The 13289-nt window shown below is 37.2% G+C and overlaps 1 protein-coding gene across 16 annotated transcripts in view; it reads left to right on the top strand.

Moving 5' to 3' along the window:
* The window catches only part of INTS13 (integrator complex subunit 13), a 33181-nt gene extending 25288 nt beyond the window's left edge, over positions 1–7893 (top strand). For all 16 annotated transcript variants that reach the window (XR_012420095.1, XR_012420093.1, XR_012420092.1 and 13 more), the window contains 3 exons: positions 1844–1983; positions 6626–6761; positions 7538–7893. Coding sequence is in view for 11 of the 16 variants with exons in the window: in XM_074006447.1 (XP_073862548.1) it covers positions 1844–1983; positions 6626–6761; positions 7538–7577 (316 nt within the window). In the remaining 5 variants the exon portion in view is untranslated. The remainder of the gene's footprint in view (positions 1–1843; positions 1984–6625; positions 6762–7537) is intronic.
* Positions 7894–13289: the final 5396 nt, after the last annotated feature.

Here is a 13289-nt window from a genome sequence, read left to right as displayed (position 1 = left end):
TTCACTAAATATTTATTGAATGCTTAGGATGTGCCAGGCATTTGGCACAAGATCCCTACCCTTGAAGAACATACAGTGTGATGATAGAGACAGACAATTAAATTAGTGATTGCAGGCTGGGCGCAGTGGCTCACACCTGTAATCCCAGGACTTTGGGAGACCGAGGCGGGTGGATCAGTTGAGGCCAGGAGTTTGAGACCAACCTGGCCAACACGGCAAAATCCAGTCTCTACTTAAAAAAAATACAAAAATTAGCTGGGTTTGGGAGCACATGCCTGTAATCTCAGCTACTCAGGTGGCTGAGGCATGAGAATCGCTTGAACCTGGGAGGCAGAGGTTGCTGTGAGCCGAGATCACTCGCTGCACTCCAGCCTGGGCAGTAGAGTAAGACTCTGTCTCAAAACAAACAAACAAACAAACAAACAAAAATAGTGATTGCAGCAAAGTGTGGAAGGTGCTATTTTAAAAATAGGCATAGGATGGCCTTGGAAGCACAGAAGAGCATACAGTCTATTCTGAAAATGTTCCTTAATAGTATACTCTTTTCCTTTAGTTTGTGATTTATATTATGATGTCAAAGTTAAATCTGAAAAAAAATAAAAATAGTAAAGGCTTATAATTAGAAATAGCGTATCAGCTGGCTATATCTTCTGTCCCCTTGCCAGAAATCAGACCAACACCAGGTAACTTTTTTTTTAATTAATTAATTTTTTTTTTTTTTTTTGAGACAGAATCTCACTCTATCACCCCGGCTGGAATGCAGTGGCATGATCTCGACTCACTGCAGCCTCTGCCTCCTGGGTTCAAGTGATTCTCATGCCTCAGCCTCTCAGGTAGCTGGGATTATAGGTATACACCACCATGCCTAGCCAATTTTTTGTATTTGTGGTAGAGATGGAGTTTCACCATGTTGCCTAGGCTGGTCTCGATCTCCTGACCTTAGGAGATCTGCCCACCTTGGCTTCCCCAAGTGTTTGGGATTACAGGCATGAGCCACTGCGACTGACCAAAAACACATCTTTTTATGATGGAAAATTTCAAACATATGTAGCAATAGAACAGATAGTTACTCATCATCTACCTTCAATGATTAACAATTCATGGCAGATCTCATTTCATATATATCTTCATCCACTACCTTCACCACTACCCCATAGGAATACTTTGAAGCTAATTCTGGAAATCGTATAATTTTATCCATTGATAATAGAATGCTTCTATTCTCTTTGACTTTAGAAGCTCATGTTTTCCTTAGGGCTACTGAGCTTCTGAAACAAAACTGGCTCACCGTAAGAGGGAAAAAGTACTATCATTCAGATCCCACTGAGCTTCAAGTACACTCTTGTGTATTTTGCAAGTGTTTTTGTTCTCTAATGAAACTCTATAAAAGCTTAGGGTTAAGTTTCTGATTTGCAGAGCATAAATACATCTGCACAATACATAGACTAGAGAATAAATGGGGATAAACTTATTAAACTTATTTGTAATTTGAAATTCGGTATTATTTTGTTCATATCTTTAAAAATCAAAATTGTGCAGTTTCTTCTCAAGATCACATCATTTCCTACCTTTTAAATTTTAATTTAATTATTCTTTTTTTTATATTTTACAGCTAATTCCTGAATTGTTACGTTATTATGATGAAGGAAAAGGGAAACTTGTATTTAATTGATTAATTTCTGTTACTGGTTTTAGATTGAAGTTTTTGATTAGTCCCTAGGTTTATTTTATGAGATTAACCATCTTCTATAAAGGTTGATATGCAAAGGTAGTTTAATTATTAGACCATTTTTAGACTTCTAAAAATTTAAACTTTACATTTCATTATTTGTCACTCTAAAAGATTAAAAGGAATCTTAGAGCGTGGAAAAGAAGACTTGGCTGAAGCTGAGATTATAAAAGATTCGCCTGATTCCCCAGAACCTCCAAACAAAAAACCCCTTGTTGAAATGGATGAAACTCCACAAGTGGAAAAATCGAAAGGTAAGGTACAGCTGTGGTAACTAGGTTTATACAGAGTTTTCCGGGCTGGGTGCGCTGACTCACCCCTGTAATCCCAGCACTTTGGGAGGCCGAGGCAGGCAGATCACCTGAGGTCAGGAGTTTAGACCAGCCTGGCCAGCATGGTGAAACCCCACCTCTACTAAAAATACAAAAATTAGCTGGGCGTGATGGCACACACCTGGAATCCCAGCTACTCAGGAGGCTGAGGCAGGAGAATCACTTGCACCTAGGAGGCAGAGGTTGCAATGAGCCAAGATCGCACCATTGCACTTCAGCCTGGGCAACAGAGCAAGACTCTGTCTCAGAAAAAAAAAAAGTTTTCCAATGAAGCTCTGTTTTGTACAGTGTTATTTAATATTGTCGTGTATATGTGAGGAAGAGTTCTTAGGTATTCGTGGATGCTGTTAAGGAGATTCTCTGTTTATAGCCTGTATTAGTCCAGTCTCATGCTGCTAATAAAGACATACTGGAGACTGGGTAATTTTTAAAGGAAAGAGGTTTAATTGACTCACAGTTCCAGCATGGCTGGGAGGCCTCAGAAAACTTACAGTCGTGGCAGAAGGAGAAGCAAACATGTCCTTCTTCACGTGGCGGCAGCAAGGAGAAGGGCAGAGCAAAGGGAGAGGAAGCCCCTTATGAAACCATCAGATCTAGTGAGAACTCACTCACTGTCACGAGAACAGCGTGGAAATTTGGGTGGGCACACAGCCAAACCATATCACAGCCTTAGAGAATGTAGGCAGTAAATATGTTTGTCAGTGTTAAAAACAGAAACAAGTAGTGTCATACTTTCATTAATGAAGCCTTTGGAAAATAAGTATATAAAGTTTGTGTTTTAAGAAATTTTACATATGTAAATTTGAATCTGTTTATGTTCCTGATACTATAGTAAGAGCTGGGATATTGAATACAAACTCTTTTACCCTAAACTCTTACTAAACCTAGAAATAATGTATTATAACTCATTTAATGCTATATTAAAATGTGTTTGAGTTTCAGTGTAGTTATAATTATAAACAATATTTTCACTGTAAAGCCTCTTAATCTCTTACTTATAGGTTAAAAGTTTAGTTTCCTCTTGAAGGAATTCTAGGCACCAAGGATATGATTTGGGATTGGCAGCTCCTGAAATCCTTCTAGGCCTTAGTTATCTTGAAGGCAAACTAGATTTAGTCTTTTTAGGATACATGTGTAATGGTATGCCATCATTAGACTACCTGATGTCCTGCCACTGTGCCTCTCCTAAGGCAGTAGAACCAACTTGTGAATATTGGCAGCTCATCCTAGGGAGAAGGCAGGCTTGTTTGCTTTTGATATGCTTGTTATAGTGTATATATATAGTGATACATATTATATTCTTCAGTTCACTAGTTTCTTTGAAGCCAGAGATCACCCTTGAGGTGATCTTATTATATTTGCCTTTCAGGCATTTGCTAGAGGGCCCAGAAAATAATAGGATTTAAGTAGATGTTTTTTGATAAATTGTTTCTCATATGACAAAATACACTACTGTTCATTAGGATGAGAAATTTAGGTATACTCTAAACAGTGTTTCAGCATTGCTTGGCAAATAGAACTCTCAAGGAGGATTACTGAGGCAGAGATTGCAGTGAGCCAAGATTCTTGCCACTGTACTCCAGCCTGGGCGACAGAGTAAGACTCAGTCTCAAAAAAAAGAGTATTTATACTGGCAAAAATTGCAAGCAACTAAAAGCCACATTAGTAAGAAAATGACTGAATAATGGTGTGTCCATAGGGTGGTATGTATGTATTTATTTATTTATTGAGACGGAGTCCACTCTTGTTGCCCAGGGTGGACTGCAATGGCACTGTCTCAGCCCACTGCAGCCTCTGCCTCCTGGGTTCAAGTGATTCTCCTGCCTCAGCCTCCCTAGTAGCTGGGATTACAGGTGCCTGCCACCATGCCCAGCTGATTTTTATATTTTCAGTAGAGACAGGGTTTCACCATGCTGGCCAGGTTGGTCTCGAACTCCTGACCTCAGGTGATTCGCCTGCCTCAGCCACCCAAAGTGCTGGGATTACAGGTATGAATTACCACGCCCAGACCCCACAGGGTGGTATTTATATAGCCCAAGAATAATTATTGAATGAATATGTAAATGAGTAAGTTTTTTTTAAAGCAGATTACATAAACATATGTACTGTGATCTCAATTTTAAGTTTTCATACACATATGTACTAGCTTGTCACTTAGATGAAATATCAGCTACCATTAAATTAAATGGATCCCTGATGCTTTTCACCATAGAAATATATGGAATAGCTCATATGAGAAGCAACTTGATTGCACATTACTGCCTTTCCTTGTAACTTTCTGTTTGAGCCTGATATTTGAAAAGTGTTTGTTTTTTCTTTCATTCTATTTTATAACCTAAATTGCATATCTCTTCTGATCAGCAACTTATCTGGGCCTTTTATTATACCTCAGTTATATCTGCTTTGGAAGATGACTTCCCAGGCCTCCCCAAAGTGAATTTTGTGCCTGCTGTATACACTGCACTTAAGGTTGGGCTATTCCAAATGTGCCATCTAGATTTGGCAAACGTCTATTCAGCTGTCTTTGTAAGATGCAGTAACAAAACAAAACAAAAAATTTGTTGATATAGATTGGCACTGGAAAAAAGAGTAAAATTTTTAGTTGTTAGAGCAGTGGCAATAGGATGATTTTATTTCCTTCTTTATGTGTTTTATTGTTTTCTAAATTTGTTCTCATGAACACGTATTAGTTTTATAATAAGAAAAATAAGAATTTTTAAATATATATGACAATATTAGCTCTTTTTGACGTACAGTTCTATGAGTTTAGACAATGCATACCACCATCACAATCAGGGTACACAACAATCTGTCACCTGAAAAGATTTCCTTGTATTGCCCCTTTGTAGTCATCCTTCACTCTCCTTCTCCCGAATCCCTGGTAACTACTGATATGTTTTCTCTTCCTATAATCGTGCTCCCTGTAATTTTTCAGAATGTCTTATAAATGAAAGAAAATGTCATGCCACCCTTTGAGATTGGCTTTTTTCACATAGTATTATAATGACTAATTTTATAAGAAACTGCTAACTTATTTTTCCAAAGTGGTGGCACCATTTTGCATTCCCACCACCAGTGTATGAGAGTTCTGGGGGTTCTGCATCCTTGTCCACTTACTGTTGTCAGGGTTACTGTTTTTGTTTTGTTTTTGTTTTTCATCCTATAAGGTATGTAGTGGTATTTCATTGGTGTTTTAATTTACGTTTCTCTCATGATTAATGATGGTAAAACTCTTTTCCTTTGCTTATTTTTTATCTGTTTGTCTTCTTGGGTGAAAGGTCCATTAAAATATTTTGTACATTTTTAAATTGGGTTGTTTGTTTTCTTATTAGTGGATTTATTTATCTGGATACAAGTTCTGTGTTGGATATGTGATTTGCAAGTATTTTCACCCAGTCTGTGACTTGTTCTTCTCTTAAACAATGACTTTTGCACAACAGAAGCTTTGTATTTTGATGAAGTCAAATATATCCTGTCAAATACATGAAGTCAAAAATTTTGCTTTTATGATTATGCTTTAGGTGTTACATGTTAGAAATCTAACCCAAGGTCACAAATGCTGATTTTCTTATAGGCGTTCTGTAATTTTAGGTTTACATTTAGGCCATGATCAATTTTTGAGTTATTTTCTATAAGGTACAAAGCATGGGTCAATATTAATCCTTTTGCATACAATGTCCTAATGTTCCACCAGCATTTATTGAAAATATTATCCTTTCTTCATTGAAGTATTGTACATTTATCAGAAATTTGTTGACTATGTATATAGTCACAGTCACTTCAAATTAAGTCTTGTAATGAGGAAGTAAGAATCTTCTTTTTTCTTCTTTTTTGAAATTGTTTTGGCTCTTGTAATTCTTTTGCCTTATCATATTGTGCAGGAAACAGTTAACATAGTAGGCCTGAGACTATTATAATTAGAAAAGCCTGCTTGCAGGTTTGGCTCTTGGCTGACATCTGGGAACTTGGCTTTTGAGATGTTGCCCAGATAATGAACTGAACACCTGCTTCCCTTCTGAAAGTCTGGAACTTTGGTCGTTGTGGTTAGGCAGAGAATACCCACCTGATCAGCCCCCAGTAAAAACCCTGGACTCTACTCAAACAGGCTTTCCTGGCAGAAATATTGCACACGTGTGGCTGCATGTTTGCCTATGGAGGTGGTATGCACTCTTCATAAAACTCATTGGAGAGAGTGAGCATGGGAAGCCTGCAAATGGATTCTGCCAGTCTCCACCTCATGTGATTCTTCTGCTTACCGACCTGGCTGTGTCTCCTTACTGTATTGCTGTAATCATTCTTAACCAGGAGTATAACTTTACATGTAGTCATTTGAGTCCTTCTATCAATCACTGAACTAGTGGTTGCTCTTGGGGACCCTGAAACACATTAATTTCAGAATAAGAGGAAAATGATTGCCTTTATTGTGTAAAATGAAATACAGAATTAACTACCTTAATTGTGTCAAATGAACAACAGAATTAAAGGTAAGTGTAAATTTGTAAATTCGGAAGTAATAAATTATTCTATCTTTTTTTTCTCTCTCTCCTTTTAAATATAACACCAGGGCCAGTGTCCTTATTATCCTTGTGGAGTAATAGAATCAATACTGCCAATTCCAGAAAACATCAGGAATTTGCTGGACGTTTGAACTCTGTTAATAACAGAGCTGAACTGTATCAACATCTTAAAGAGGAAAATGGGTTTGTGTTATTTATTGTCAAAATTGGTTTTGTCAATTGCCTGTACAGTACCTTAACAAACATTGCTTATTTGTAATAATCAGCAATTTTTTATTACTAATATTATGAACTAATACATGTTCCCCATAAGGAGAAAAAATTAACCTCTTTGATTTTTGCTTGTAAAAGGCTCAATTATATTGATTGTAACCCTGAAAGTATTTACTCCTTAGAGCATTTCTTTTCAATGCTTAGTAAACATTATAGAGGGAAAAATTATACCACTTAGGATATAATACCAATCTCTGTATAATAACAGAGGGAAATGTTTTCCTATTAAGGAATACAATATTAAGAATATTGATTATAATAAAATAAATCTCAGATCTGATTATTTTGATTTTTTTTTTTCCAGAAGAAATCCTCTTTAAAAATTTGTTGGTAGAAATACATTTATTTAGTGCAAAAGGAAGTAAATTCTGACTAAATCGTAGAGATTTTTTCCTTAGTTTTGCTTGGAAAGGGAGAGTGTGGTATAGTCAAACAAACAAACAAAAAACAGTAGCCTTTGACATGTGACCTTGGGAAAGTCACTTGGTCTCTCAGGGCCTCAATTTTCACTGTAAAATGAAGTTGGCTTAGCTAGAGGAACCCTATCGTTAGTCTTTTCCTAAAATGCTGATGTTCTGTTCTGTGAATGTATTATTTTAAGTTTCATGTGAAAGGTAGATAATTAAGGAGACAAAAATGTTAATGAATATTTATTTTATCAACTCATTTTTTCCTCCTATTTTCAGGATGGAGACAACAGAAAATGGAAAAGCCAGCCGGCAGTGAAGAGTGACTTGAAGAACTAAATTTAGTATATTGCAAAAATATTTTGGGTGGAATTCGATATAAGTACTTTTACAGCGAGATTGTATAGTTATGTTGCCTGGACTGGTTTTTACATTTTTAAAATATTTCAACTATCGTTTTTGTACTAATTATAAAATTGGCACATAATTCAAAAATATACATTTGAGATGATTTGCCCTCCCAAATTATACAAGTTTATTTTATGGTATAAAGTGTTCTCTCTGGAAATGTTTTTAAAAAAATTCTTAGGCTCCTCTTTGCCAAATAAAACTATTAAAATATTTGAAATGCAAAACATTTGAGAATTCCTTTAGAAAATACATTAGTCACTTAATGACTGAAAACAACCTGTAGGAATTTTTAAAAATTTGATGAGAGTTTAAGATTTGCAATACTTAATATAAAATCTTTCCTATTAAGCTGCATCGTATATTGTGCTTTTCTAAAAAAGAACATTGTTTTTATTTTGTTTTAAGTTATTTTGCATATGTGTTCTTAATCCATTTAAAAGTAGAGTTTTCGGGCCGGGCGCGGTGGCTCAAGCCTGTAATCCCAGCACTTTGGGAGGCCGAGACGGGCGGATCACAAGGTCAGGAGATCGAGACCATCCTGGCTAACACGGTGAAACCCCGTCTCTACTAAAAAATACAAAAAACTAGCCGGGCGAGGTGGCGGGCGCCTGTAGTCCCAGCTACTCGGGAGGCTGAGGCAGGAGAATGGCGGGAACCCGGGAGGCGGAGCTTGCAGTGAGCTGAGATCCGGCCACAGCACTCCAGCCTGGGAGACAGAGCGAGACTCCGTCTCAAAAAAAAAAAAAGTAGAGTTTTCAGTTAGGTTGTGTAATTTTATATATACTAGTATTGGGTAGTTTTACTCTTTACGTTTTTCTGCCAAATATTTTCCATCCATTTGCTTTTCTTACTGAAAGAGAAGCATAAAGGAAATCACTTCACAGATTTAGAAGCAAGGAAAGTTACTAGGTTGTTTTTATCTCTGGATGAATCTTAGTCTCATTTCTCAGAAATGTCATGGTTATATGTTACATGTTTCTTGGGCCTTTTTCCTGTGCTGCTTCATCTAGAGGTTTATAACATGTTACAAGAGGTAGGTGATTTCAATGTTAAATGCTAATTGTAAGTTTGCCATTTTTTTCCTTGAGTGTTTATTAGAGAAAGGAAGCTCTTTATACAGACTCAGTATTTTCAACTGAAAAAAACAACTGGTCTTTACACAGGGGTTCAGCAGCCTTCCAGGTCAGCCTGGTGAAATTGACATTACTCTCCTTTATCAACTCCTGTCTCATTCTCAGCCCTCTTCCCTAAGATAGAGCTACTTTTACTCAATTCCACTGTGTTTAGATATACATTGACACAAACCATACACAGGCAGGGCCAGGCCTAATTAGCATCTTAGACTTGTGGGGTTTAAGGAACTGTATCTCAGTAGCTAATTAATAGATCATATTTACATTTGAATGGGCTCTGACCTTTTATTTATTTATTTATTTATTTATTTTACTTTAAGTTCTGGGATACATGTCCAGAACGTGCAGGTTTGTTACATAGGTATACATGTGCCATGGTGGTTTGCTGCACCCATCAACTTGTCATCTGTATTAGGTATTTCTGCTTATCTTATCCCTCCCCTTGTCCCCCACCCCGCCAATAGGTCCCGGTGTGTGATGTTCCCCTCCCTGTGCCCATATGTTCTCATTGTTCAGCTCCTACTTAAGTGTGAGAACATGCAGTATTTGATTTTCTGTTCCTGGAAACCATGGATGGTTTCCAGCTTCATCCATGTCCCTGCAAAGGACATGAACTCATCCTTTTTTCTGGCTGCATAGTATTCCATGGTGTATATGTGCCACGTTTTCTTTATCCAGTCTAACATTGATGGGCATTTGGGTTGGTTCCAAGTCTTTACTATAGTGAATAGTGCTGCGATAAACATATGTGTGCATGTGTCTTTATAGTAGAATGATTTTTAATCCTTTGGGTGTATACCCAGTAATGGGATTGCTGAGTCAAATGGTATTTCTGGTTCTAGATCCTTGAGGAATTGCCACACTGTCTTCCACAATGGTTGAACTAATTTACACTCCCACCAACAGTGTAAAAGTGTTCCTATTTCTCTACATCCTCTCTAGCATCTGTTATTTCCTGACTTTCAATGATCGACATTCTAACTGGTCTGAGATGGTATCTCATTGTGGTTTTGATTCGCATTTCTCTAATGACCAGTGATCATGAGCTTTTTTTCATATGTTTGTTGGCCACATAAATGTCTTCTTTTGTGAAATGTCTATTCATACTCTTCGCCCACTTTTTGATGGGGTTGTTTTTTTTCTTGTAAATTTGTTTTAAGTTCCTTGTAGATTCTGTATATTAGCCCTTTGTTTAATGGATAGATTGCAAAAACTTTCTCCCATTCTGTAGGTTGCCTGTTCACTCTGATGTAGTGTCTTTTGCTGTGCAGAAGCTCTTTAGTTAGATCCCATTTGTCAGTTTTGGCTTTTGTTGCCATTGCTTTTGATGTTTTAGTCATGAAGTCCTTGCCCATGCCTATGTCCTGAATAGTATTGCCTTGGTTTTCCTCTAGGGTTTTTATGGTTTTTCTTCTTATGTTTAAATCTTTAATCCATCTTGAGTTAATTTTTGTATAAGGTATAAGGAAGGGGTCTAGTTTCAGTTTTCTGCATATGGCTTGCCAGTTTTCCTAGCACCATTTATTAAATAGAGAATCCTTTCCCCATTGTTTGTTTGTGTCAGGTGTGTCAAAGATCAGATGGTTGTAGATGTGTGGTGTTATTTCTGAGGCCTCTGTTCTGTTGGTCTATATATCTGTTTTGGTACCAGTACCATGCTGTTTTGGTTACTGTAGCCTTGTAATATAGTCTGAAGTCAGGTAGCGTGACGCCTCCAGCTTTGTTCTTTTTACTTAGGATTGTCTTGGCCATACGGCCTCTTTTTTGGTTCCATATGAAATTTAAAGTAGTTTTTTTCTAATTCTGTGAAGAAAATCAGTGGTAGCTTGATGGGAATAGCATTGAATCAATAAATTACTTTAGGAGGTGTGGCCATTTTCACAATATTGATTCTTCCTGTCCATGAGCATGAAATGTTTTTCCATTTATTTGTGTCCTCTCTTATTTCCTTGAGCAGTAGTTTGTAGTTCTTCTTGAAGAGGTCCTTCATATCCCTTGTAAGTTGTATTCCTAGGTAATTTATTTGCTTTGTAGCAATTGTGAATGGGAGTTTGCTCATGCTTTGGCTTTCTGTTTGTCTGTTATTGGTGTTTAGGAATGTTTGTGGTTTTCGCACATTTACTTTGTATCCTGAGACTTTGCTGAAGTTGCCTATCAGCTTAAGGAGTTTTTGGGCTGAGACGATGGGGTTTTTTAAATATACAGTCATGTAATTTGCAGAGATAATTTGACTTTTTCTCTTCCTATTTGAATACACTTTATTTCTTTCTCTTGTCCGATTGCCCTGGCCAGAACTTCTAATACTGTGTTGAATAGGAGTGGTGAGAGAGGGCATCCTTGTCTTGTACCAGATCTCAAAGGGAATGCTTCCAGCTTACATTCAGTATAACATGGACTGTGGGTTTGTCATAAATAGCTCCTATTAATTTTCAGATAGATTCCATCAATACCTACTTTATTGAGTGTTTTTAGCATGAAGGGGTGTTGAATTTAACAAAGGCCTTTTCTGCATCTATTGAAATAATCATGGTTTTTGTCATTAGTTCTGTTTATGTGATGGATTACATTTATTGATATGCATATGTTGAACCAGCCTTGCATCCCAGGGATGAAGTCGACTTGATTGTGGTGAATAAGCTTTTTAATATGCTGCTGGATTCGGTTTGCCAGTGTTTTATTGAGGATTTGCACATCGATGTTCAGCAGGGATATTGGCCTGAAATTTTCTTTTTTTGTTGTGTCTCTGCCAGGTTTCAGTATCAGGATGATGCTGGCTTCATAAAATGAGTTAGGGAGAAGTCCCTCTTTTTCTGTTGTTTGGAATAGTTTCAGAAGGAATGTTACCAGCTCCTCTCTATAGTAGGATTCAGCTGTGAATCCATCTGGTCCTGGGCTTTTTTTGGTTGGTAGGCTATTAATTACTGCCTTAATTTCAGAGCTTATTGGACTATTCAGGGATTCAACTTCTTCCTGGTTTAGTCTTGGGAGGGTGTATGTGTTTAGGAATTTTTCCATTTTTTCTAGATTTTCTAGTTTATTTGGATAGAGGTGTTTATAGTATTCTCTGATGGTAGTTTGTATTTCTGTGGGATCAGTGGTTCCCCTTTATCATTTTTTATTGTGTCTGTTGGATTCTTCTCTTTTCTTCTTTATTAGTCTGGCTAGCGGTCTATCAATTTTGTTGATCTTTTCAAAAAACCACCTCCTGGATTCATTCATTTTTTGAAGAGTTTTTCATGTCTCTGTCTCCTTCAGTTCTGCTCTGATCTTAGTTATTTCTTATCTTCTGCTAGTTTTTGAATTTGTTTTTGCTTCTGTAGTTCTTTTAATTGTGATGTTAGGGTGTCGATTCTAGATCTTTCCTGCTTTTTCTTGTGGGCATTTAGTCCTTTAAATTTTCTTCCAAACACTGCTTTAGCTGTGTCCCAGAGATTCTGGTACATTCTGTCTTCGTTCTCATTGGTTTCAAAGAACTTATTTATTTCTGCCTTAATTTTGTTATGTACCCAGTAGTCATTCAGGAGCAAGTTGTTCAGTTTCCGTGTAGCTGTGCAGTTTTGAGTGACTTTCTTAATCCTGAGTTCCAATTTGATTGCACTGTGGTCTGAGAGACTGTTTGTTACGATTTCCATTCTTTTGCATTTGCTGAGGAGTGTTTTACTGCCAATTATGTGGTCAGTTTTAGAATAAGTGTGATATGGTGCTGAGAATAATGTATATTCTGTTGATTTGAGGTGGAGAGTCTTGTAGATGTCTATTAGGTCCAGTTGGTCCAGAGCTGAGTTCAAGTCCTGAATATCCTTGTTAATTTTCTGTCTTGTTGATCTGTCTAATGTTGACAGTGGGGTGTTAAAGTCTCCCACTATTATTGTGTGGGAGTCTTAAGTATCTTCGTGGGTGTCTGAGAACTTGCTTTATAAATCTGGGTGCTCCTGTATTAGATGCATATATATTTAGGATAGTTAGCTCTTCTTATTGCATTGATCCCTTTACCACCATTATGTAGTGTCCTTTTTCTTTTTTGATCTTTGTTGGTTTAAAGTCTATTTTATCAGGGACTAGGATTGCAACCCCTGCTCTTTTTTGCTTTCCATTTGCTTGGTAAATCTTCCTTCATCCCTTTATTTTGAGCCTATGTGTGTCTGCATGTGAGATGGGTCTCCTGAATACAGCACACTGAAGGGTTCTGACTCTTTATCCAATTTGCCAGTCTGTGTCTTTTAATTGGGGCATTTAGCCCGTTTACTTTCAAGGTTAATATTGTTATGTGTGAATCTGATCCTTCCATTATGATGCTAGCTGGTTATTTTGCCCATTAGTTGATGCAGTTTCTTCATAGTGTTGATGGTCTTTACAATTTGATTTGTTTTTACAGTGGCTGGTACCAGTTTTTTCCTTTCCGTATTTAGTGCTTCTTTCAGGATGTCTTGTAAGGCAGGCCCACTGGTGGTGACAGAATCCCTCAGCTTTTGCTTGTCTGTAAAGGG

The sequence above is a fragment of the Macaca fascicularis genome, chromosome 11 (genome assembly GCF_037993035.2).
Source record: "Macaca fascicularis isolate 582-1 chromosome 11, T2T-MFA8v1.1".
NCBI lineage: Eukaryota > Metazoa > Chordata > Mammalia > Primates > Cercopithecidae > Macaca > Macaca fascicularis.
The sequence above is the reverse complement of the archived record's forward strand: the minus strand, read 5'-3'. Positions and strand labels throughout refer to the sequence as shown.